The sequence below is a fragment of the Barbus barbus genome, assembly GCF_936440315.1.
Source record: "Barbus barbus genome assembly, chromosome: 20".
Taxonomy (NCBI): domain Eukaryota; kingdom Metazoa; phylum Chordata; class Actinopteri; order Cypriniformes; family Cyprinidae; genus Barbus; species Barbus barbus.
Genome location: NC_136748.1, coordinates 20003417 through 20031028, shown reverse-complemented (window position 1 = coordinate 20031028; position 27612 = coordinate 20003417). Strand labels below are relative to the sequence as shown.

At 38.3% G+C, this 27612-nt stretch overlaps 1 protein-coding gene across 1 annotated transcript in view; it reads left to right on the top strand.

The window, feature by feature from the left end:
- Positions 1 to 27612, top strand: part of LOC306885879 (tetratricopeptide repeat protein 27-like) — a 98585-nt gene that overhangs the window by 26729 nt on the left and 44244 nt on the right. The window contains exons 6-9 of the mRNA XM_079442673.1: positions 4430 to 4594; positions 4754 to 4893; positions 6268 to 6380; positions 8825 to 8891. Coding sequence (XP_079298799.1) covers positions 4430 to 4594; positions 4754 to 4893; positions 6268 to 6380; positions 8825 to 8891 — 485 coding nt within the window. The remainder of the gene's footprint in view (positions 1 to 4429; positions 4595 to 4753; positions 4894 to 6267; positions 6381 to 8824; positions 8892 to 27612) is intronic.

The window sequence follows — 27612 nt, the reverse complement described above, 5'->3', positions numbered from 1 at the left end:
ATGCTTGTGCATACAAGTAATTTGTTTTAGTGACGTAAGCTTCCAGTACACAACAACAGACAATAAAAATAAGATGAGAATAAAAAGTGCACACATGTAAATATAAAGACAATTTAAATTCATTAAATTATATAAATTGTATGTACGCTTGTGCTATAGATGATAGAATGGAAAAGAATAGATTGAGCAGGGATGTGGTAGGATGGAGGTGGTAACAAATAAATAGATGGTTATTGCATATTTTTATTGCATAATGTAGAGAACATTTAACTGTTCATAAGGTAGATTGCCTGGGGGAAGAAACTGTTCTTGTGCCTGGCTGTCCTGGTATTTGGGGCTCTGTAGCGCCGGCCAGATGGCAAAAGTTCAAAAGGGGTTATAACTTGGATGTGAGGGATCCAGAGTGATTTTCTGAGCCCTTTTCCTCACTCTGGATGTATACAGTTCTTGGAGGGTGGGCAGGGGAGTTCCAATAATCCTTTCAGCAGTCTGAACCGTTCTCTGTCGTCTTCTGATTTTGTAGCTGAACCAAACCAGACAGTTATTGATGTGCACAGAACAGACTCTATGATGGCTGAGTAGAACTGTTTCAGCAGCTCCTGTGGCAGGTTAAACTTCCTCAGCTGGCGAAGGAAGTTCAACCTCTGGGCCTTTTTTACAATGGAGTCGATGTGAGTGTCCCACTTCAGGTCCTGAGAGATGATGGATCCCAGGAACTTGAATGTCTCCACTGCAGCCACAGTGCTGTCTATGATGGTGAGTGGGGAGAGTGCAGTGGGGTTTCTCCTGAAGTCCATGATCATCTCCACAGTTTTGAGCGTGTTCAGCTCCAGGTTGTTGTGACTGCACCAGACAGCCAGCTGCTCAGCCTCCTGTCTGTAGGCAGACTCCTCACCATTCTGGATGAGACCGATGACTATAGTGTCATCTGCGAACTTCAGGAGTTTTACAGAGGGGTCTTTAGAGGTGCAGTCATTTGTGTACAGGGAGAAGAGCAGTGGGGAGAGGCAGCAACCCTGCGGGGCACCAGTGTTGGTGGAGCGGCTGTTTGACATGAATTTCCCCAGTCTCACTAGCTGCTGCTGATCTGTCAGAAAGCTGGTGATCCACTGACAGATAGAGCTAGAGACAGAGCTGGGTTAGTTTGGTCTGGAGGAGTGTTGGAATGTTGTTGTTGGAGGCTGAACTAAAGTGAATTCATTTATTCATTATTCATCTTCATGATCTTTTTCCATCTTGTTTACTTGGACTTCCAATAGAGAGACAGAAACCGCTCAGGATTCATTAAAAATACCTGCATTTGTGTTTTGAAGATTAACCAAAGTGTTATTTGTATTGGAACAACTTAATTTTTGAGTATTGACAGAATGTTTATTTTTGTGTGAACTATCCTTTAAATTTCTGATAAGGTCTGCTTGGTTAACTTCAAATTCATATTTGTGGCATGTTCTAGGAAAAAAACAGTTGTATTTGACAAAAGGTGTTATAGTAGTTCTGTAACTGTTTTTCTGATTAGGAAACCCACTTTTACATACCAGTTTTGTCCTTCATGCGCGCACACACACACACACACACATACCCCTTTTGTCCTTCAGGCATCAATTTGCAGCAGGAATGGCTACATCTAAACAATCAACACACCTGCCTCTCAAATCCTCTGGACTGTTAAATTCATTACCCAAACAGCTATACAGGTTTGCTTTGTCCTTAATCTAGCTGGCTGAGCTGTGTGGAAGGGAATGTCTGAAATAGCTGCTTTGCAATTGCTTTCCAAGTCTGACCAGCATGGGTGGCTTGTATACAGTGGCACCAGAGCCCTGGGACCTTTTGCATGCTTGAATGTATGTTGTTCTCTCTTTTGCAATGCATAACTCTTATGCAACTTTATATCTTGCAATTGCAAGTTTATTTGTCATATTTGCCATCTAATTTTATTAGTACGTCTCCCACTGAGGGCCTCACAGAAACATAATCCATCCTTGCTGACCAGATGTCATTATGGAGCTCCTAATAGCAGGAATTGAGACTCCAACAAACAGAATCTGTTGCGGCTGAAAGCCTAAATGCATTTGAACTGAAACATGGTTTTATATTCAAGCTAGAAAGTCTTATGATCTGAGATGCAGGCATGAGTGAATCAATGTTAACCTCACATGCTGATATCTGAAGACCGTTTTAATGTAGACTCGCAAAGCCGGTACAGTTTTCTTCCAAAGTAATTCAGACTGCATCTCCACATGCTTTAACCACTGTGAATAAGAAAAGCTGATGTTCTAGACAGTTAAATCTAAAGAAAAGTACACTGTGTGATATGTTTACCCTAGCAGTCAATACTCGTGCACCCACAGGACACTGGGTGCATACTTTTGGATTTCAAAAAGTGAAAATGACCAGAAACACCGAAAGGAATTCTCAGAATAGTAAGGTCGTATTTCACTTCAAGAGCTGTGCTCGGGCATAACCACGAGATGAGATTTCAATAGGGTTTATGTTTCGAGCAAATTTGTCTGAGCAGTTTTTTTCTTATTTATCACTGACTTTGAAGTCAATGGAGCATTTTATGAGTTGGTAAATAATAAAGGTGAATTATTTCTTAATCAGCGTTTACATTCGGTGTGTTACATGGGTGAGTGGATATTGGTCCAGGTCTTTTATCATTGTGATTAGTAAATGTCAAGCCCGTACTGGGATTTCACTGGTCCACTGAAGATGTTAACGCAGGTTTGTAGGTGACCGCTTTCAAGAGGGCATCTGTTGGAAACTGATTTGGTGGCGTTTTTAATATTCAGAGTAGCAAAGGTTTAGGAGTATTCAGAAGGGCTGTCAATCAATTAAAAATTTAGTTGCATGATGTTGATTTTAATTAATTTAGCCGTGGCTACTTTGGAGTCTACATATTGGTTAAATGTTTGTTAAATGACTTGAAGGTAACACTTCATTTTAAAGTGTTACATGAACTTACTATTTATAATAACAATTAATTATGCATAATTACACGCAAGTAACCCTAACCATATAGTAAGTACATGTAGTTAATTATACTCAGTACATAAATGTATAATTACACTGTAACAAGGACACCTTAAAATAAAGTGTACCCTGACTTAAAGGGGTCCTATTATGCTCTTTTACAAAGTCTTGATTTTGTTTTGGGTGTGTACTTGTTTTGGCTCTTTGTGATTTATGTTTATGGCTGATTTCTTTTGTTAACATGAGGCAATCACTGTTTGTCACATCTCTTTGTGAAAGGTAAGAAATGAGCGCTTCTCTTTGTTCTGCACACACAGATACATGTGCGTGACTGGCCCATCAATGATCTGGAGCTGTTAGTATATGCGAGGAAAGGTGCTGCTTTCCCTTGCTAAGTGAGCTTTAATCTGCAATGAGGGGACTTTAAAACACTCAGATCCTCACGCAGATCACGCTGAAGGTCACAGTGACGCACCAGCTCAGCTTTACGAAGGGCCATAGCATTCAGTTTCATACAATACTGGTGAAAGTGGATGTACAGCTGTGAACTCAGAGGAAAAAAAAAACGAATTGACCCTGGATTTATTCAGATGGGTTTCCTTCCTTCCCCTTTCTATTTTTCTCACTGCCTTCTATCAGTTTTTGTCCTTCATTCATTTTTCCTGTTTTTTCTTCATCTTTCTTTCCGTTTCTTCTGCCTTTGTTCTTCATTTTCCTTCCATTTTTGTTCTTTAGTCTTTCCATCCTTATTCTTTCTACTCTTCTTCTCCTTCCTTTTCTTTTTTTTTCTCTTTACTGTTTTCTTTCCTCTAGCCTACCTTTCTCCCTCATTTGTTCTTCCTCCTTTGTCCTTCCTTTTTTTTCTTTAGTCTTCCCATCCTTATTCTTTCTACACTTCTCCTTCCCTTCTTACTTTCTTTCCTGTTTCTTTTTTCTATCCTACCTTTCTTCATCCTTTGTCCTTCCTTTCCTCCTTCATTCTCTTCATTTGTTCTTCTTTCCTCAATTTTTTCTGCCTTCACTCTTCATTCTTTCTTCCATTTTTTGTTTCATCCTTCCTCCTCGTTCTTCCTCTCTACTACTTTATTCCTTCCTCTTTTCTCCATTCCTTCATTATTATTCTTATGTTTATCTTCCATCCTTCCTTCCTTCTGTCTCTTTTTTCTCTTTTTTTCATCATTCATTCTTCATTTCGTCCCCTGAAGCACTGCTTGGGGTCCCTGTGGTTATCTAGCCATATCCTAACCGATAGGCAGTAGATGTGTTCACTTGCAGTGCAACCTCATACTGTATCTATGATAATCATAATGATTTAACATCTATAAATGTGCAATGCATTATACAACCATTTAGCATTGTCCTCTGGAGATATATGGCAATATAATGCTGAATATATAGAAGAATGTGTAAAAATATAAATGGTGTCTCTCATGAACTGGTCCTTCCTCTCTTTCTTTAGTGTATAAATGTGAGGAGCTCTTCAGCAACAACACGCACAGGAACCTGGCCATTCAGTTCCACCTGGAGTGCAGTTATACCTGCCTGACCTACTATGAGTATCGCAGGGCCAAAGAACACCTGCAAACAGCCCGCGATCTGTCAGGAATCGATGTTAACATGATAGGTAAGAAATATAATGTAATGTCAAGAAAAATGATTATTCTGTGCAAGTGATTGAAGGAGGGATAAACGGCGTGACTGTTAACGAATGAAAGAAAATATGGATAACCCAGCAGTATTGATGGAATGCTTGAATGATTCAATAATTGTTTGTCTCTCTCAGGTGCTTTAGGAAAGAGAACTCGTTTTCAGGAGAACTTTCTGGCTCAGCTCATCTTAGATGTGAAACGGAAGGACAGTTCACCTGTTCCCAATTCTGAGAGTCCCTCCCTCACACCAACACCTAAAGAACTCCTACCAAAGGTACATAAAGGATCTAAAATTATCTTAATGTCATTGCAATAGCAGGTGAATTAAGGGAAATTACAGACTTTTTTTTTTTTTTTTTTGGTAATGTTAGTTTTTTTCAGTTTATTGTAATAGTTTCTTTGTATTTTGTTTAATTGCATTTGTTCATAGCTGTTGTCACTGGAGCATCATATGCAAGATGAGTATATGTAATATGAGTATAATTCTTTTTCTTTATTTTACTTTTCATGTGTCATTTGAATCACTTGCATCACTTACATGAGAGAGGGTTATTTTTCCATTTCTAAAATTTTTCTCTCATTTGGCACTTGAGTAATCATTTTGGCCCCTGGGTACATGAATACCCATCACAGTCCCTGAAGGGGCAAGAACGGTGCAGTACTTATCCCATCCATCAGAGGGCGACATTTATTCTTGTGCTGACAGCAGACGTGACATTGAGCTGCAGTGAAGGTCGTGAAAAATAAATTTTATGCAGATCTCCATCTGTCCCATTCTTTCCCGTCTTCCTCACGCTGTCTCTCTCCTCTCACCCTGAGGCAGTGCTTAACTTTTATTGCACATTTTTGGACGGCGGTTGAGTTTTATCTGGTGTTTGGCTGATCTGTGCAGTGGCATTGCTCTGTCTACTGTTATCTGCTTTGGCTGCAAATATGACAAATTGGGGACAGACAAAGATTTTACGGAAAATTCCTGGACTTTATCTCGGTTTCCCCTAAGCTGGCCCCGTTTTATGTGTTGTGGCCCTAAAAAGTGCATTAAATCATTTTATCAAGGATGACTTGAGTTTTTGGATTAAAAGTGATAAGATCAGTATTGCTTACAAACTCTGAGTTGATAGCACTCCAGTGGGTCTTGTTTGTCGTTTGTCTGCATGTGAAGGCTTTTCAGGTAGAGTGTCCGTGTGTGAGAGCTGTCAGACTTAATTTCATGGGAATTGAATTTGAACGTCAACAAATTAGATTTTAAATGGGCTAAAGCAGAGGAACATGTTAATTTGCATATACCCCGCCCTAGCTAATAAGTCTCAATGCTGACTATGATTGATTTCTTGATGCATGAGCTAGCATCATTTTCTCATTTGAGGTAATATTTCAGGAAATAACCCTTCAAAAGGGATTAAAGAGCTAAATGCTTGTTTTATGACACTTTAATAATGTAAAGTTCGACAACAGGATGAGCAAAGTTATAAATGCTGTTCCTAATACAATAATAAATGTCATGTTGCCATAACTGAAATAAATGGTGTTTGAATTGTTTAATCTGTCTCCTTTTTCTCTCATCTAAACTGTGATTCTGTGTTTGTCATATACTTCTTAAGGTCTTTTTGGGATCTGCTGTGGCTCTCATACCTGTGTGTGTTTATAGGATCATCAGTTGAGTGATGATACAGTCCTGAACCAGATTAACCTGGCAGAGCCATCTGAACATGAACTTCCAGACCTCAGTGCTGAGGAACAGACCCTTATACTGGCCACATGGTGAGTGTCTCAGTCGATATGGATATGTCCTGTTTCAGTGGTGGCTGTAGTACAGGATGGGAACTAGTACCTAGGTACTCTGAAGTAACAACATTGATCGATCATGAAGAGCAGTAATTGTGTTTTGCCTGTTTTTTTTTACTTCAGAACATTTCATACAGATCGAAAAGCAGTGTTCACTATACACAGATACTCAAAAGTGGCCTCTTTTCTATTTTCTTTTTGTGATTGCTTGCCACTACATTTTTGGCAGTATGTTACAGCCCAATTCACCAGACAGCAATTTGTATCATTATTGTTTATGGTGACTTTCGCTTGGATGTGTCATCAGCGCTCAATACTAAGACATTTTTCTTTTCAAATGATGGTAGACTGTGTGTAACACACTGATAAAATATATATTTATATATTTTATATTATACATGTATGTTTAATTTATTTTAAAGGGGTCATCAGATGAAACTTCACTTCACTACAAGTTGTTTGAACATAAATGTGTGTTGGAAGTGTGTGTACACATCCATCCTATAATGATAACACCCAGTGTTTTTTTTTTTTTAAATCCCTATTTTAAAATCCCCCATCTCAAATCAGGCTGTTCTGAGACGTAGTTCTGTACAGGCCACTCCCACGATAGTTGATTGACAAGACCGTTTTACCTTAGACCCGCCCTGAGTGAGCTGAGAGCTGTCCACCATTGTGTCGACTCCGGTGCAGGGGAAGACGAGATCTCTCAGATTAAGCGATTGAGGCATTTTATTGTTGGATGTAATAATGAATATAGCAGTCGTCATTAGTGCAAAACAGTAACTGTGTGCTGAACTTTATTTTAAGTATTTAAATCGCCATTCCTTCAGATCAGTTTTAATAAAACCGTATTTTACGTTTATTTTAATTGAATCTGCACATGAATTTGTGAGTAGCAAGGATGTTGCTGTGAAGGTAGAAGTTTCACTTTTATAGAAGTTTTAAATCTTGCAGAGGAATTGCATATACTGCACTGTCAACAGTTAAATGAAAAACACATCCCTTTGTGTGTGTGTGTGTATATGTCTCTTGATTTGTGACACTTTATTATAGACCGTTTTAAGAGACTACCTTGTGCATGTGAGATTGAACATACTTCTGAAAATCAGGTTGTCAAAGCCCAAGCCAAACCGTTTTACGAATATGACTTCAACAGTTCCTCAGGCTGAAATGTGCTTAAATTCATAGACCCAAAAATCCAAGGAAAAAATTGTCTCTTTGTTTTTCATCCTTGAGATTAGTTTTAGTTGCTGTAGTATTTTAGTTCCTGACTTTTAAAGCCGCAGCTCGACATGAATCATGTTGGGGATGTGTAAATCATTGTTATTGCTGAGAGACTTGTTTTATCTTAGTAACTTTGAAGTGCTGCGTCAGGCCTTTGTCTTGCAGAATGTTTTTTTTTGTGCCCAAGTGCACATTGATAGCGGTCTTTTCCATCCTGAATAAAGCGGATAGTCATCCACCCCCATCTCAGCCCCAGGAGGAGGTGTGGGGTTCTCCTACACTATCTAATTAGCTTTGTACCAGCCTGTGCGCCCTGCTTGTTGTAGAAAGGTCGTCATCCTGCCCGACTGGCTGCTAGGAGACAAATTGCAGGCGTGGAATAATTAGCAGGGCATAATTATGCAGGCCAGGGACCTTAATTGGGCTGTGTGATCGTTGAAGGTGAATTATGGACCGTCATTGGTGCAGTCGAGCAAAACCGCACATACGGTTTAACGGCATTCTGTTGGAATGCGAACAACCCGCCGTACATTTATTATCCTAGGCTAACGTAAAGAACTCTGACTCAAATGAGAAATTCAGACAGTTACAACTTGAAGAAAGTAGCTGAAGTTACCTAGAATATTGAGTTATGGTTATAATAATAGGATTAAATAATTGAACTGCTGAGTGAGGGTTGAGATGTGCAAGCTCATATTTTATCCTTTTGACTGTCTGTGACAACTTTGTTTTAATGCCTCTACTGCAATAGTTCGGGTGAATTTCATAAATGCGGGGGTCGTATTTCACCCCAAATACGAAAAAAAAAAAAACGCATAAAGAAAAGGAAGCCTATGTTTAAGATCTATCTTTCTATCTTGGTACTTAGTTGAACTTTTTCATTCATTTCTTTTAATAAATGAAGCACAAATTACTGAGAGAATCTTCAAAGTAATAATGAGACTTATGCATTACACTGTGTCATTATGCAAAAAAATCATAATGGAAGGATTATTTTGAAATTTTTATGAAATATGTCTCAATTCTCAAATGTTCAAAAAGCTGAAAGAATAATGGACGAGGTACAAGCTCTTGCATGTACTGGGATTGTTTTTAATGATCATTTTTTGTTTCCTTGACTTGTGAACTAAAAGAAACGTGTGCTTCATTTATGTGCTGATTTTTTTGATTGATCATGGTTTGTTGTTTTGCAGCATAGACTTTCAGAAGAATAATCCAGTTCACAAGCTAAATGATGAGGAGCTCCTGGCCTTCACAACGGTAAGAAGTTTTTCTGTCTTTCACTGCCACCGTGCAGTTGACACATCTCTTATCGGTACACGCAGTTGTATTTTCAGTCTGACAGACGGGGTGCATGTAAACAGGTCTCTCTCATTTGGTGACAGTTTTGCGCCTAGAATGTGTCTGTTTACACAAACAAACACAAATCAATGAAAAGGTCTGTCGCTTCTGTTGCTCTGATAGGAGCGTATAAATTTAATGAGGTGTCATGACCTTGTCATTTAAGCTGCACTGGCCAAATCTAGCACATAAGTTTACATACCTCCTGATTAATCTAGTTTCATAAGTTTGTCAACACGTAATATAAAAAGATTTTTAAATAAAACAAGTTACAAATAGTTGAGAAACTGACATATTTGACATTTACGTATATTACACATAACTATAAATAAATTTACATGGATATTATCCGGTTTAAAAGGAATTTATATAGAATTTGGGATATTGCAAAAAAAAAAAAGCTCAAATGATCCATAATGTGCATTAAAAATATATATAGTTGATACAAACATGCATAAACATTCTTGAAAATCATGATTTTGTTCAATTAAACACATGGGATGTAAATGCTGTTTTTATATTCAATTCCAGTGTTCTTTCGTTTTGTTCGTTTGTTCATTGTCATTCATTCATTTATTAATTCATTCAGTAATTCAATAAATCAAATTTGCGACTTGAGTGAAGCAACTAATTGACTGTTTGTAGTCTCTTGCGATAATTTTGCACGAGTCTCTGGTTTGCTTCAAGTCCTGTAAATTCTTCGATTTCCCAACATTCTCTGCACATTTGCAAGTTTGAACAGTCTGGACAATTGAGGGGCCCGTACATAACAAAGCTGTGAGAGTCATTGATTTGTGAAGACAAGTGAAGTGACATTCAGCCAAGTATGGTGACCCATAGTCTGAATTCGTGCTCTGCATTTATCCCATTCAACGTGCACACACACAGCAGTGAACACACACACACCGTGAACACACACCCGGAGCAGTGGGCAGCCATTTATGCTGGCGCCCGGGGAGCAGTTGGGGGTTCGGTGCCTTGCTCAAGGGCACCTCAGTCGTGGTATTGAGGGTGGAGAGAGCGCTGGACATTCACTCCCCCCACCTACAATTCCTGCCGGCCGGAGACTCGAACCCGCAACCTTCGGATTACAAGTCCGACTCTCTAACCATTAGGCCACGACTTCCCCACAACACGCAGTATTAAGAAACAAGAGCCAAAATTTAACCAAAGACCCCAATTTAAGTTATCATATTGTAGAATATATGTAAAAAAACATTTGTTTTCTAGGGAAAAAAGAAAACAAAAATGCCTAACACATTCTGCAGGGAGATGTAAATGAATGAGCTCAGTTGTACGAGTCTTTTTGACATCTGTATGCTGTTGAACATTTGACTTCCAGACTTCATAATGTCAGAAAGAATGAGATTTGTTATTTTGACACGTCTTTATATTTTTACATGTAGCAGTTTTGCATGTAGCAGACAGCTTGGGTGAGAATGATAGACAGATTGAAAACTGTCCATTTCCTTTCAGCTCATTCATTCAAAACTCTCATTACAGAAGAGTGAAAAACCATCTGAAACCTAAACGTCTGGTCAGTTATGAGGAGAGCAAAGCTCACTCACTGAAACTGAGCTAATGAAGACCCTTTTCTGCCAGCAGGCCATATTGTCTTCCTCGATAATCTTTAAACCACTTCCTGTTAATTGAATTAGTTCAATGTTTCAGCCACAGACAAACAATTTGGAAAGTTAGCCTTAGGGGCACTTCTTTTAATCTGTAGTAAGCGTCCCACCATTAAGATGTGGAAACAACGATGTGGTTATTCTTATTAGAAACACCCTCAACTAAAGCACTATGTTCTGCTTAATCGATGTGTACTGGTGTACCGCAAATTAAACCCTGTGGCGGAGACGTGCCTGTAAGAGCAGTCATGTGCTCAATGCAACACTGTCTACATCTGCTGTGAACATCATTTTTAACCAGCAGCAAATTAGCATACAAAGAGTTTCTAAATCAGCAACCTGTGCCCACCAACAGCCTCAATTATTTATGGTCTGTTATTGCTGAGGACAGTTGTGTGATTTATATCCGTTTACAAATGTCTCTGACAGCAAAATCAACCACTTCACAATCACAGTTGTGCCTCTCGCTCTATTGTGGAGATGCCATGTTAAAGCGCTTGTATTCTAAACTTACATTGTCTTATTTATGTTACAAAAAAAAAGTTGTGCCTTGTCAAGGAGTGAGCTAAGTCAATGCTTAATATGTGAAAATGTTAAATACCGGTAGTGAAGTTAAATATGAACATGAATGAGAGCTATATTCTTAACATAATGTTAATATAAATTTGTATGTTTGTGCATTTTAGCATTTATATAAATATTACTATTAATATTAAAACAACTGAATATAAATGTTTATATAAATACCAAAAACAAGAGAAAATTATTCATAATTATTATAATTAAATGCATTTAATCACAATTTATTATTATTATATTGTGTGTAGTCATTTCATTACCATGTTAGGTTATCTGTAAACCATAGTATTCTACTTCGTTACACTTTTTTTTCATGGTACCTTGCGTGCTGTATTTACTCAAAAACAAGCATACACACACACACACACACACTGGTTGAATCTGAATTTTCTTTGAATCTGAAGCTTCCTTCAGCAGCTTGTGTAACTGTGGCTGATGCTGTTTAACAGTTCTTTAGCTCATTTTCAGGGGTGATGTTTCAGCTTGTCCTCCTCCTACGTTGTTTTCTTCTTTTCTAATTTATACTTGGGTTACTGCCTTACCCGTCTTCACAGATTCCGAATCTATTTGCATTCATTAGAAGTTGCCTTTCTCTTGCTCTCGGAGGACCTCGGCTGCTCCGCCTTGCCTCACTGTTCAAAGCTTGATATCTTTATTTGTACGAGCAATGAAGTGAGTCCTCTGCTCTTGTACGTTCAGCTGTGTGCACTCCTCTCTAAAACTCTACCACGTCTTGGAATGAGGTCAGTTCTTTTCAAGTGTTTCTATGTTATGGTCAATTGCAATTTTCCCTAAAGTATTAAGTCTTTCCCAGACAACTTTAACCTTGAGAGGACATGTTCCAACACTTTGACAAATACCCACACCTGTTCTCATGGCTGTAGCGCTGAGATGTTGGTGGTCTCCTTGAAATTAATCCCTCCTAATCAACACCTTTTAAAATCACAGATTATTGAGGAGTCCAATTAGGTGTGGTACTGTGAAATATGGGTTTAAATCCATGGAAGGTTTGACTGTCTGACAGCATTTGGCAAACAATTCAAAACCAACGCGAATGTTTCAACACCCATCCCGGAGACGTCACCACAAGTCATCAGATATGCCAATCTCAGGTTTGCTTAAGGTACGAGGCTCTTACGGACGGGGCGAAGCAGTGTGATGGATTGGAAATGAGCAGCAAAAAGGGAAAGAGAAGGAAAAATGTGTCTCCAGAGTCTGACCCAGAGGTTTACATCATATTCGGCAAAAGCTGTTAGAGTCAGGTCCCTCTGGAAAAATAATCTACACTTCGAGCAAAGAGTTCAAACAGCAGTTTCCTGTGCCTGATGGAGCTCTGCTTTCTGCATGAACTCTAGAGTCCATATTTTAAGCAGGTTGGAAACAAAATTAATGGGGTAGAATAGGCCTATGAGTCAGTTTGGGATGAGGACATCCTCTGCCTCTGGACATAATTCAATAGAAATCACTGTACTCACTGTAGTTGATGAATTTGTGCTCATAAACACTAGAAAGAGATGAAATTATGATTATTTGGGTGGTTTTTCAGTATGGTTGGGAAAATTGAATCATTTCAATGCTGTGCGTAATACTTGCCTCATCAGAAAGGCTAGCATTGTTAATGAAAAACTATTATGAAGACAAACTAGCAGTAAAAAAACCACCATAAAAAATGACATGTATATCTCACAGAAGTGAGTACACCCCTCACATTTTTGTAAATATTTTATCTTTTCATGTGACAACAGTGAAGAAATGACACTTTGCTACAATGTAAAGTAGTGAGTGTACAGCTTGTATAACAGTATAAATTTGCTTTCCCCTCAAAATAACTCAACACACAGATATTAATGTCTAAACCGCTGGCCACAAAAGTGAGTACACCCCTAAGTGAAAATGTCCAAATTGGGCCCAAAGTGTCAATATTTTGTGTGGCCACCGTTATTTTCCAGCACTGCCTTAACCCTCTTGGGCATGGAGTTCACCAGAGCTTCACAGGTTGCCACTGGAGTCCTCTTCCACTCCTCCATGACGACATCACAGAGCTGGTGGATGTTAGAGACCTTGCGCTCCTCCACCTTCAGTTTGAGGATGCCCCACAGATTACCTTTACCCTCAGCTTCTTTAGCAAGGCAGTGGTCGTCTTGGAGTTGTGTTTGGGGTCGTTATCATGTTGGAATACTGCCCTGCGGCCCAGTCTCTGCTTCAGTATGTGTCAGTACATGTTGGCATTCATGGTTCCCTCAATGAACTGTAACGCCCCAGTGCCGGCAGCACTCATGCAGCCCCAGAACATTACACTCCCACCACCATGCTTGACTGTAGGCAAGACACACTTGTCTTTGTACTCTTCACCTGGTTGCTGCCACACACGCTTGACACCATCTGAACCAAATAAGTTTATCTTGGTCTCATCAGACCACAGGACATGGTTCCAGTCTGCTTGTCTTCAGCAAACTGTTTGTGGGCTTTCTTGTACATCATCTATAGAAGAGGCTTCCTTCTGGGATGACAGCCATGCAGACCAATTTGATGCAGTGTGCGGCGTATGGTCTGAGCACTGACAGGCTAACCCCCCACCCCTTCAACCTCTGCAGCAATGCTGGCAGCACCCATACGTCTATTTCCCAAACACAACCTCTGAATATGATGCTGAGCACGTGCACTCAACTTCTTTGGTCGACCATGGTGAGGCCTGTTCTGAGTGGAACCTGTCCTGTTAAACCTCTGTATGGTCTTGGCCACTGTGCTGCAGCTCAGTTTCAGGTCCTTGGCAATCTTCTTATAGCCTACGCCGCCTTTATGTAGAGCAACAATTCTTTTTTTCAGATCCTCAGAGTTCTTTACCGTGAGGTGCCATGTTGAACTTCCAGTGACCAGTATGAGAGAGTGAGAGCGATGACACCAAATTTAACACACCTGCTCCCCATTCCCACCTGAGACCTTGTAACACTAACAAGTCACATGACACCGGGGAGAGAAAATGGCTAATTGGGTCCAATTTGGACATTTTCACTTAGGGGTGTACTCACTTTTGTGGCCAGCGGTTTAGACGTTAATGGCTGTGTGTTGAGTTATTTTGAGGGGACAGCAAATTTACACTGTTATACAAGCTTTACACTCACTACTTTACATTGTAGCAAAGTGTCATTTCTTCAGTGTTGTCACATGAAAAGATATAATCAAATATGTATGTAATTTTTTTTTTTACAATTTATATAAATATTGATGATAACTATAACAATTGTATTATATTTGTCATTTCTAAAATACAAAGAGAAAATAATTCATTTCTTTCACAATTTTGGTCAGTCTCAGATGGTCTGAATTTATTTTCCAAAGCCTCATTATTATTTTTTTCCCCTATAGTTGTATTCTATCAAAACAAATGGTCCATTTAGACCAGAAGCAGTCATCTAATTTACGTGTAAAATAAACAAATCACAGTTCATTTGTTGCATTTTCACCCAATTGTTTCATTATAGGAAGATGGAACGATTTGTGGTGCGGTTACAGGGTATGAAGACTAAAACTGATATTTAAACTGTAAGTGTCACTTTCATGGGAATGATAGATGGGTTACAGACCTGATTGTGATTAGGTTTAGCTCATGAATATCAATTAGATTATGGTTAATTTAAAAGGTTAAAAGCACTGTGATTTTCAGAGCTATAATTACCTTGTTCATTAGTAGTCGGGTGTGTGCCAGGCTCTTTCTTTTCCATATTCTGTTCTGTTAAACTCTCTCCTGAATGTCGTTTCTGGATGTTTCGTTTTACTGAGCTATACAGTGTTTCCTATTTAACCTGCCTTATAGCACTCGAGCCATCCAAGAATAACCAGTGAGATGGAGTGTAACGAGGGGTGGAGACTGTCATTTATATGTCAGGATTATTTATTTTCTTCATCCTCAAAATGAAGTTTTTTCAGGGAAGGCAGGGAAAGGGACGTGTTCGTGGCTGAGTTAGCACTTCTGTAGGAACAGCAGGGAATACTTTCATAGCCCAGGCGTTTAACGCTGGAAACACTTTCCTTTCATTTAATCATTTCTCGTGAAGGGTGGGAGGATGATAAAAATGTGTGCTGTCAGAAAAAATACATTGACGTACACCCCCTCAAAGGATGGGGATGTATGCCTGCTGTTCATGATGTCTTTTTGTGTTTGCGGTTATGTGTGTGTGTGTGTGTGTGTGTGTGTGTGTGTGTGTGTGTATTTCAGAGAGCTTACTGCCGTAACTCATCGCACAAATGTCCTGTCGCCCAATGGATGACTTCTGGCGGTGAATTCCTCTAGTTTTAATGATCAAGAGTCATCTATTGACCTCAAATACTGTTGCACGTACAGCCGATAATGATTGTATTGAATGAAGCGTTCCCATCATTGTCACGTGAAGTGGTAAATCATTTAGGACTTATTTATCATTGCACATTCGCATTACCAGGATCTGTTGGACATCAATAGGCATTTGCTACATCATACACTGACTCTAGTGCTCCTAGAAATCAATCCAATACCACGTTTGGCTGCGTTCCTAAATGCATATTAAGCACAGTGTAGGATTACACTGTTAATAGGCAAATCCGGTTTGAAAAACCTTGTTTAGTTGACAGTATGTCCAGGGAAGCTAGCTCTTTAGATGATGAGGTTGTTGAGATACTATTACACACTCCAGGTCAATAAAGCATTTGTTTATGAGTTCAGTCCCATTTTTAGCCATTTTTATAATTTTTATAAAGGAGTTTGCTTCATACTGCTGTCTTATTTCTCTTCTTGGTCCTTCTTGTAAACCGCAGGTCTTGGCCATGGGAAGAGTAACATCATTCGCATTAAAATCCCCCTTGTAAGTGCCAAACCCGCTTCGGTTTCAAAGAACTCCTCGTTTGAGATGAATCATATGGGTTTTGAGACAGTTCTGGTCTGATCTCTTTGGTTTATGATGTCATGGGTGGTAGCATCCGTTAAAATGGAGCCCAGCAGTTGGCAAAACCACCTGGGTGGTTTGTTCTTCCTCTATCTGTCAGCGCTTTCCCGCTGTTTTGGCCACCGGGCCACATGCGGTCACCTCCAGGGTGTGGTGTTTGAGCTTGTGTCAGCGGTTTAGTTTCCAATGATTGTTGAACCCCCATTAGGGATCTCGACCCCTCCTACACCAGGTCAATGTAGAGATGGCGTTATGAATGTAATGTTGAGCTTGTGTTTGTTTGGTTGGATTGGGTCGTTTCCTCGCTGTTACCCATGAGGCCGATGCTTGTGTTGATCTCACCAATGATCTCTGGCCAAGGGCAGTGCACTATTGGCTGCATTGTGTGCCTAAATTCAGTGCAGCCGAGTGTGAACGCATTGGCTCTTCCATGGCAGTGTGTCCTGTCAGATCTAATGTGAACACCTGCAGTTTAACTCCTAAATCTTTTATTCACTGACATGGGCGTCTTCGTTGGGAAATGGCAGGTCTGCGCATCTTGAGAGTATTTCTGTCAACGGTGGCTAATTTGAGCTTGGATATGGAATGGTCGTGTCGCCTGCTGTTCATGATGTCATTTTTTTTTTTTTGTGGCTGTTTCTTGAACTTTGGGGACTTATGTCTCAGGGGTTGATTTTTAGTAAAAGCAACAGGTTCAGTTTTTTTGTAAGAGGATGACTTCATTTTTATTTTTTTAACCATGCCTTCATTCAGTTTTGGTACTATACAAATGGATATAGATTTTAAGACTTGTCCCAGTCCCATATTTCTTAATATGTGAATAATATTAAATGATTTCAATGTTTGTGTGAACATGGCTTGTTTTAATATTTATATACAATTTTTTTTTTTTTTTTTTTACCCTAATAAATTCTTCTCAAAAGTTGGTGTACTTATTTACAAAAGACAAAAGTATTATGAAATATTAATCACTACTGGACATGTAAAGAAAACCGAAATCTGTAGATATTACTTATTATTGAGCATGTATTTGCTGTATATAATTTCAAAGCAGTCTAGTTGCCCATGCTATTGACCATTTTATTAATGTGATTTAAAAATGTCATAGAAATGACACTGCTGGGTCACTGCTTTTTTATTTATTTATTTTGAATTTTTTTTATTCAGCAAGGATGCATTAAACTGATCATAAGTTACATTAGACTTTTAAAAAAAAATAAATCTAATGCTTCTTCTTTTTTTGTCTTTTTAATCAAGGAATCCTTAATTATATCAGGTTTTCACAAACATTGATAAGAAATGTTTCTTTAGCATCAAATCAGCATACAAAAATGGTTTCTGAAGGATAATTTGACACTGATTTTGTTTTTCTCTGAAAGTTTACAGGGTTGCCAGTAGTTGATTAAAAAAACACCCTTTGACAGGTTTGAGTTGCAATCTGATTTTTCCTAGTTGCCTAATTCTTGCTGAGGAGGGTTCATCTTCACGGTTTCTGTCAAAACGAGAAAGCGTCTGGTTTTCACCCGCTGTGTTCAGAGAGCTTGTTGATGTCAGCTTAGTGCTTTGTAAAACATGCAAACCACAGTTGATATTTTATGTGGAAAAGAGGCGGATTTAAAACATTCATGTGCAACTTTCCGTTCCAGGGGGCTGTATATTTGTATAACGCTCCAAAAGTACTTGTGGTTTGAATGAGAAGATGCCTTACAGTCGGGCAAGATCAGCTGAAGTAATATGAAAAACATTACCTAGATCTATGGGTGACTTTCCTCTTGACCTTTCAGATTTAAGGGTTTGAGGATTAGACATTGAGACGTTTCCTCATTCACTGTTGAAATATACACCTGACTCAGATCTAATTTGTTTTCCCTCCCTCGTCTTGTCTCTGTGCGGTGAGAGTTTATGAGAAAACGGGGCTGCGTTGTTAGGGAAGTGATGTTTGTTTTGCCCCTCCGACAGCCCTTTTTTTTTTTTTTTTTTTAATTTTCCAAAAAGTACAGTCCATGTGATCTGGGCTTGTCCTTGTGTCTTCCTGAAGGTCAAAAGACCAGTTATGACGATATAGTGAGAGAACAAACAAGCCCTTTCCTTCCACTTTAGAGATTTACTTAATTCTCCCTGACTGATTGATTGCACCCGAAGCTCAGTTTGATTTCACACCTATGATCCTATAGCCCTTGTTTTTCTCTTAGACAACAAAATAGATGTTACCATCAGTTCATTGAGGTGATTTGCCTCCAGTCTTTCCATCTTCTGCTGATCTGCATTCTGCTGTTTCTGGTCTCCACTGGCTGGTTGTGTGTGCAGGCATCTTTCCAGTCTACATGTGGATCCAGGAGTCTGCAGGCTGGTTAGATGGTTGTCACGTACCCAGCAAACATCACAGTGTTGTATTGTCTGCTTTTTATCTTCAAGATTTGAATAATTTAGTTATATTGCATGAATTTAAGTACATTTACTTTTGACAGATGGTTTTATCAAAAGCGACATGCGCTGCATTAAAGGTAAACGTTTTTATCAGTTCATGCATTTCCTGAATCGAACCCATGAACTTGATTAGTGCAGTGATCTGCTGTTTGAGCTAAAAGAAATAGATATTTTTATCTAATATTTCTTTAAATCATGATTTATTTTATGCAGTATTTTGTTTCTTTTTGGGGCATGGTATGTCTACAATCTCAGTGTATGTCACAGTAATTATTTTTTGTTGCAAATTCAACCCCAAAAAGTTTCAGTTGTTACATAATCATGTTATTTTTCTTTCTTTTCTTTTTTTTTTGATCTACTGTAAATGTAAAAGAAAGGGAGGAGATTCAAATACAATCCGCTTTGTGACATTGAAGAACTACCAAAGACACTTTTGTTAAGTCATAAGCTAAAATTTCATTTTATACACGCACGCTCTCAACAGTGATCTGACATTGATTTGTTTGATGAATCCCAGAGAAATGACTTTCGCTCCCTGGATCTTTGCTTGTTGGGTGTGTCATCTGTAATATGTCACCTGACAAGCAATTTCAAATATTTGTAAAGCTGAAAGTATCCAGAAGATCATAAATGTCACATTTTTTTTATATATTTTTTTTTAAACAAAGTGCAGAGTATCCCTCTAGTTTGGAGTTAAGAGCTTTATAATACACTTGGCAGCAAAGAATTGAATAACCAGGTTGTCATTTTTAAGGGAATGTGTGCTAAATTATAATATTTTTAAATAATTATTTGCACCTAATTTACAGTTTGTTCTTTGCGTAACTAATTTAATATAACTTATACAATTTGATTTATATTTAATTGATTTCTGTTTATTTTTTTAATCTGCATTATATTTAAATTATATTAGAATTAAAATAAACAGTATAATCAAAGTATAGTTTTTGTAGCCGAATTGAACCATTTCTTGGAGCTTCTGCAGTTATTGTGCTTGGATGGACTGGATTTGGATCTGTACTGGATCTGTATAACACAATGTTACCTGCCATTTTGAGTTTCTGTTTATAGGGTGATAAAATAATATTTGAACCAAAGGTCTGTCTCTCGTTTTGTTGATCATTTGGGATCTTCATGTGGCTCTTCATTCACTGAAAGGTTTGTGTGTCTGAACCACCTGCTGTAATCAGAATGATATCATGGCGGCCCAGACGTGCGCTGGCTCAAGTCGTCTTACTGAATGGTTTCCAAGAAGGACTGGCCATTTCAGGCTGAACTTGAGCTCTCAAATCTGTTTGGAAAGTGGAACCGTTCTGATTGAAAGCGGGTCGGCCACTGGGGTTAATTTATAGCCGTGGCGTTTATGTGGCTGTCTCGCCATAAATCTTCTAGTTCCACAAGAGCCTAATGACTTTACCAGAGTCCTTGCTTTTCATGTATATCTCTAAATAAATAAATATGTGGAATTAGGTCTTTGCAAACTTTATTATGAGATTAAGTCATTGTCTGTTACTTATTTTTGTTCTGGTTGTACCCTCACTGTTGAATTTTCCTTTAGGACCTTCAGGGCTTCTCTTGAAAGATTGACCAAAATAACAAGAAATGGGGCACACCTTAAATCAAGCTACTAAGAAAATAGAGAAGGACATCATCCTTCCCGTTTACCTGAGTTGTCCTGTCACTGTTCAAGGCTTTTACATGGTTCATTGCTCACCAGTCAGCATGTTCCATAGGGGGGTAGGACTTCTTTCCTCATATGTCTACTTGACTCTGATCAGCAACTTCAAGACCTCACAACAAATTATCCTTCCTAAGCCAAGACCTTCTCTTTCCCAACTCTGTTCTTTCGCTCAGGGGTACATCTTGGACTAAAGACATATCACACCACCCTATTGCCAACACTAGGCTTGTGCACATGTAGAACCTGGCGTGTCTGGGATTTCTGTCTTGCTGAATTAGAGCTGTTGTTCACTGTTAGGGACCCTTGCCATATCCAAACACCTTGAGGTGCTTGAGTCATAGCAAACCTGGTGCATCTTCAAAGCTGGTTATTCATGTTTTCAGCTCAGAGACTCCGTCATTGGATATTGGACTGTAACCTCACAGGACGTCTACCCGTCCACCTTTATTTTTAGTCATGGGGCTTTGTCAACATTGTTCACCAGAACGAATTTTGAAAATTGAGGATTTCATGTTAGATTATACAACCATTGACACAGGGATGCTTTGACTCTTTAGTAAACTGCATTTAGGTAATAAAGGATGGCATTTGTTTTACAAATGAGCTAAAGCAGTTGTGACATGATAGATTCATTCAGATGCAAGAGGGCTTTAGGGAAGCTTCTTTAAACAATGCAGAATCTTAGGACTGTTTCAGCAGTCAGAAGTCTTCGGTATTTTCAGTGAATGATGCCTTGACCAGATGTATTCAGATGTGTTTGGAGGTCAGCACTCAAGTGGTTTCAGTGACGGGGTCAAATTGAAGATTTGGCTCCTTTACTGTTTGGATTAGAATTGAATTACAAAATGCAGGAACTTGAATTGGAATGAACAGAATTGGAATTTGCTTGATTACAGTTTGAGAAATTCAAGAGGTAATTTCATTTTGGACCTGCTTTATAAATGTATTAAATATTATATTATATTATATTGTATATTATATATTATGTTGTATTAATTATATTATATTTTTATATATTTATTTATTTAATAAAAATAGGCGTAATTATAAATTATTTTTGATTGAAAAAAAAATCTATTTTATGTTATAAAATGGTATAATAAATTATATTGGTGACATTTCAAAACATTTTTTTGTCTGTAAGGCGTAGAGCTTATTTTAGTTATTGTTTGAGTTTATTTAAATTTTACTTCACTTTAATTTTAGAAATCAATGTAATCCTAATTTTCTAAATTCAAATTTGAGTTGCGATTCTGAATTTAAAAAAATGTCCTCTTTTACTCCTCAATTAAGTCATTTTAAATTCAGAAATTATGGACTTTTAAATACCAGAAATCCCCCATTTGTAAGCCTGCTATTGAAGAGGTATTGCATCAGAACTAATAATGTAGCCACAGATAATGAACAGTTTTTTCTTTTTCTTTCAACAGTTTAGTGACGCACCGGTTCTCCATGAAGTCATGGTGATGCATTACAGCTGTATTTTATTTAGCTGTCATCGACAGGTTTAAATGATATAATGCAAAAAATAATCATTTTTCAGCCTGTGCATGGCATCATACTTGGGCCACCTGCTTTAGAATTAAATGACATTTGAACTGAAGATAAAGATGTTGACGCTATGAGATCATGTCTGACACTGTTATTCCGAGTACCTTAACGCTTCTGTATTGCATTTGTAGCCACACACCTCACAGATTAAAGTAATCTACATATAAATACTTTGTGGCAGCCAGATTGTGTTACAGTAGCAGCTCTGCTAATGGTAACTGTCTCTTTTTCAATGTCTTTCGTAATAGATATTGTGCACATACACATTAGTGATCTGACAGAGAAGGACTATTTACACAGGCTCACAGACCAGCCTTGGCAGCATAGCGTGCCAGTTGGTTAAAGATGAAATGGTAGGATATCCTTTTCAACAGATGATAGTCCTCACTTACATCATCTGTTTGGTAGACCACCTTACGTCAAAGTGCTGCCTGATCAGTGATGCTGACACAGGATTTTGTAGTGATTGTTTCATTCTGGTGGGCTAAGAAATACTTGCTTATTGGGAACCAGTTACTTGTACTTTTTATATTGTTTTTACTATTTATACTCCGGTGCTAGTATGTACTTTTTTTTTTTTTTTTATTGAGAAATACATCTGTAAAACCTAAATAACTGGCTCTGCTTCTAAGTAAACCATGTGGTCAACTATGTCACATGGTACTTATAACTGCTTTTTTCTTGAAATTTGAGAAACTGTCAAGATTGTAATCATACGTAAACACATCATACTTATTGCAAAAGGACTTTAACACAACATTTACCAGGTTGTGTAATCATTGTGCTTTTGCTCCCCAAGAGAATTTCATTGTTGATGTTAATTCACACACAATGATCTAATATTCCCTCTATTGCTCAATTCAATTACATCTTTGTGTCTCCTGCTATCTGCTCTTGCCTTGCGCCACTTCAGCAGTAGTAATATGAAGTATGCAGCCCTCAGTGAATAAGGAACTTTGTATTATATTGCTGGTGGTTTTGTTGTAATTAAACGGTAAAAAGCAAAGACTGATGTTCAAGGAATTTCACAATAGTGTCTCAGAGTCAGTCATGCCTTCATCTTGTATAGAAAGAGCCTTAAGGGTTTTTTTTTAATTCCCAGAAATGAGGACATTTTACTCTTTCTTTGTGTAATTAAAGTAATAAAGGTAAAGACTCGGACCACTGAACACCTCATTTAGGCAGCTCTTAAATTTCCCTCTCTCTCTCTCTCTCTCTCTCTGTCTCTCTCTGTCTCTCTCTGTCTCTCTCTGTCTCTCTCTGTCTCTCTCTGTCTCTCTCTGTCTCTCTCTGTCTCTGTCTCTGTCTCTGTCTCTCTGTCTCTGTCTCTCTGTCTCTGTCTCTCTGTCTCTGTCTCTCTGTCTCTGTCTCTGTCTCTGTCTGTCTCTCTGTCTGTCTCTCTGTCTCTCTCTCTGTGAAAGACCACCGAAGAGCTGTGCTGCTACTGCTCACATCTACCGTTCGGTGCCTCGTCTTTGGACCGGTGTCTCTACAGGCAGCCTGCTGCGGCTTTAGCTCATTTATTATTCCAGCTGTGCTCTGAGTTGCTCACAGAGTCGTCCTTCTTTTTATAGTCTTATACATTAGAAGACTGGTTAATATATTTTTTTTGTCGTTTCAATTGTACTTTATAATTAAGGCTGTGAAAGTTTTGTTGACCCAAGTCCAAAAATTGGTTAATTTGGTTGGTTTGAAAGTTTTAAACTTGAAATGATGCTCTAGTTTAGAGTTCATCAGATGAAAAATACTTTTGAATTATGATTTTATTTTTTGATTTTGTAGTTATTGGTTACGATCCCCATAAATACTAATTCCTTCAATTGAAGTTGAAAAACTAGACCGATTTCATCCACTAATTTGTATTTTCATATATCAGAGTCCAGGTGCAAGTCAGGTCTGGAGTGAAGAATCAAGAATCAGTGTCTTTCATCTGGTTATTGTGATTTGGTGAAACATGAAATTGGTGAATAATCAAGGGTACTTGTATTTTGAGCCAGTCATGATGAATGAGAGGTCAACATGAAGAAAAAAATGTTCTATTTTCTAAATGCATGTTATTGATTTTGTTAATGATTCATATATGAATAAATTTTTACTTTTTTTTTTTTTTTACTTGAATTTTAATCAATGTCACAACTTGAGCTTCCAGTCAAACAATTTCTCTTGCTAGACTTCTCCCATCTTTTTCTCTGCTTAAACCCACCATCTGCCTACATCCAATCAATGACCAATGAATAAAACAAAGTCCCTGCTTTACATTTTTCCTTTTTTGAAAATCAGTTTCACTCGGATGCATGTCACACTGCAGAAGAAAATATCTGTGGCTACTATCTGCGACATAGAAAGAGGATCTTATTATTATATTTTTGGCACCATATTATGCAAGTTTCCACCCATGGCTCCGCCATCGTATTTTCACAAGCAACAACGGTGTGCCAGTTCTAATGCCATGGCGAAAGTTTAAGCAAAGCATGCTAACTCTTCGGTCTTTGACTGCACTGACAAGCACACAACACTATTTAGGCTGCATTTACACTGCAGGTCTTGATGACCAATTCCGATTTTGTGATTTTTTTTGGACGACGTGCTTACATTTCTTTTAAGTGACCCGTATCCGATGTGTGCATTTTACACTGCACTTGATGAAACAAGCCAAAAATAGCGCATATGACATCACAAATCAATTTGAATAATACATTGACTAATTTATTGACATGGCATTCATATTGAAATGTTTTTAATGCAATAGTCACACCTATACATCTAAATAATTATATAGCCTAGTACAAATTCTTCAGGACAATGATGTATGCAGCTCCGCTGAAAGCTTACGAGTGAAATATACTCTGGTGCATGTCACACAGTCTTTTTTTTTTTTTTAGTAATTAAAACCAAATGCATTCATCAGAGATTGTATATCAAAGGCAGGGACATGTTTGTACGCATTTTATTTTGTGGTTTCAATGGAACGAACGGGACTGAAGCGCTCGTCTGTGCGCGAGCCGCTTTCACTGACTCAGACAACATACAGAATTACCAAATTTTGCCATAAGTTAAATATATTAAGGTTCTGCAATATATAAATATATTGTGGAAACTTAATTTCCTGTTTTGCAACGATTTGTATCGTAAAAACTTGAACTGACAACAGCAGCAACGAGCACTCAGCGTGATTTCAAAAGCAACACATTTCAGCGTCAGATCGCCAAATCGGAATTGGGTCACTTGAACTATGCAGTGTAAATGTGGCCTTAGAGTCCCAGCCTCAATGGAGACGAAAGCAGTGGCTTTATTCATTTATTTACTGTATGCTTCTGCCACGCATATCTAATATAAACAAACATGTAATTTCTTTCCCAGCTGTTTATCTTCACAGATAAAACGACGATAAAACGTTTTTGTAACTTGTATTTTTAACAAACTTGTGTGAATTTGACAGTTTAAGCACAAAAAGACATGAAAGAAATCTTAGTTTATTTACTCGCGTGCCGTCTGACAGCTGCTTTCTGTGTGTGTGCTTTGGATGTGTACGCTCAGAAAATCAAATAACAAGTTTAAACTAATATGGTTTAAAACGCATATGTTTTCAGCGCTTTAGGCATAATTCAAACGAAACAGATGTGTTTTAGCAGAGTATCAGAGGTACGAGCTGTAAAGGCACAGCCCTATTCTGGAAAAGGGAACAGCAGCTCATTTGCATTTAAAGAGACATGAACACTAAAGCGTATTTCTGCTTCCACTCAAAATAGGCATTTTCAAAAGGATATAATAATTGATCTGTGGGGTATTCTGTATTCTCATATTACATACTGTAAAAAGGCACATGATAGGACTCCTTTAAAGCCAAGTCACCAATATATATATATTTTTTTTTAAGCTAACCATACACCATCTCGGTCTTGGGCTGATCTGGTGATTTAAAATGCTTTCGCTCCCATTTCTGAGTCCGGATACTGTTACCATAGCAACACAGGTTTTTCAGAGCGGCAGAAGTGTGCGGAGAGGAACAGAGGAACCATTCTGGAAGGAGTGGGAGGGGTCAGCAGCTAGAAGTTGTTTCTTGGTGGTTGTTCTTCCCCAGGGAAGGAAGCAGCTTTGTGATAATCATCTTGTCAACTTCGCATTGCAGTGAACAGCGAGATCTCTTGGGGTGGGAATTTGTCTTGTGTAAACCCAAAAAACACAAACAACACACACACACACACACACACACACACACACACACACACACACACACACACACACACACACACACACACACACATACATATATATATATATATAATTTTTTTTTTTTTTTAAATAACAATGTTGCATTTCTCCCTTGTTTTGTGTGTGTATTCACAGAGGACTAAGCGTTACCCGCTGTGCTGAGAACCTGGTATCCTGGCCCTGGTATCTCTCACAAAATCAGGTTTAGATTGATATCCATCTTCAAACCAAATTAGAATGCTGACTTATCTTTGGAAGCAACATTTGGGGGATTTTACTCCCCTCCTGACTGTTTCTGATTTTGTAAATAAATAGTTTTGAAGGTGTTTCTGTAATTGTGTTCGATTTTGTGAATCCCAATTTAGTTATGGTCTGAGTGAGTTTGGGTTTTGTCTGACCTCGGGCGGCGCTGCTCGTTCTTCGCCCCCCTCGGGATCTTGTGTTATCAGGTTCAGACCTCTGATATGCACCCTGGGTTATGCTCCTCTAAAAGATAGATAGCACACACTAAGAGGGAACTCAGGAAGTTTTTCTGGGGAAAAAGACAAAATAATCCACACATTATTAGCTCGAGTTTCCAAAAGATGGACTGCCAAAATGCTTATGTCACTAACAATTTGTGCCCTTCCATCTGATCCGTTCGGCCCGTTTGGAGACAGCCGAAGTGTCTCTGTTATTCATTATGTTCATCAGCGCTTCAGAGACCTAGCCAGGTTTATTTTATTTAAGGATTGAACTGAAAAATTTGATCTTTCTGGCTCTGTACCAAACCATGAACGTTTTGCTCTCTAGTGTCTAGAAGATATTTTCTAATATGGCATCCTAATTGAAAAGTGACTTGGGCTAACATAAACACTTCGTATTTGTACTTTTGTCTGAGAACCATTGTTCCTTTGCAAATAGAAAAATCAGTTTTCTATCAATACAATTACATGTCTGCCATTTATTTAAATGCTGACCTAGATGCAGTGCATTAAGGCTGCCTTATCTGTGATGATACATGCCATAGATCAATTGTCTTATGAGGCAGCATTCTGCCTACTGTTCGGAACAACTTTTGCATTGTGAGCTTGCCAAAGATGCCTAAAAATGCTATCCGAGTAGGCAGTTCAACTGGTGACACACACGCGCTCTGTAGTCTTTCTGGAGCCCTTGTGTCTGTAGACAGAGTTGGGGTGAGGCCTGTTACAATATGGGTAAATTTAAATATAGACGTTTCCACGCAGATAAATATAGACCCCCATCGTACAGTAGCCTAACACACAGTGAGAAAATGGACCACAGGAGACTGGTGTGTTTCTTACGGTAACATTACTCCTCAGCAGGGCCCATTTTCCTCCTAAAAATAAATCAGCTGCCATTTTGCTGGTCTTGTAAGACAAATTTATCAATGTTAGCAGCATATTTAAATGTCAGACTTCTTAGTTCATTGAGTTTGTGCTTCATTGTCTATAAATATGATTTAAAATATACCATGAATATACCGGCTCGAGGACCTTTCCTGATTCCACCCACCGCTCTCTCTCCGACTTCGCTTCCTGTCAGCTCTAAACTATTATATCGTAATAAAGGGACATTCCACACACACAAAAAAATCATACATACATTGTGTGTGTGTGTATAAAATATTTATAAATAAACAA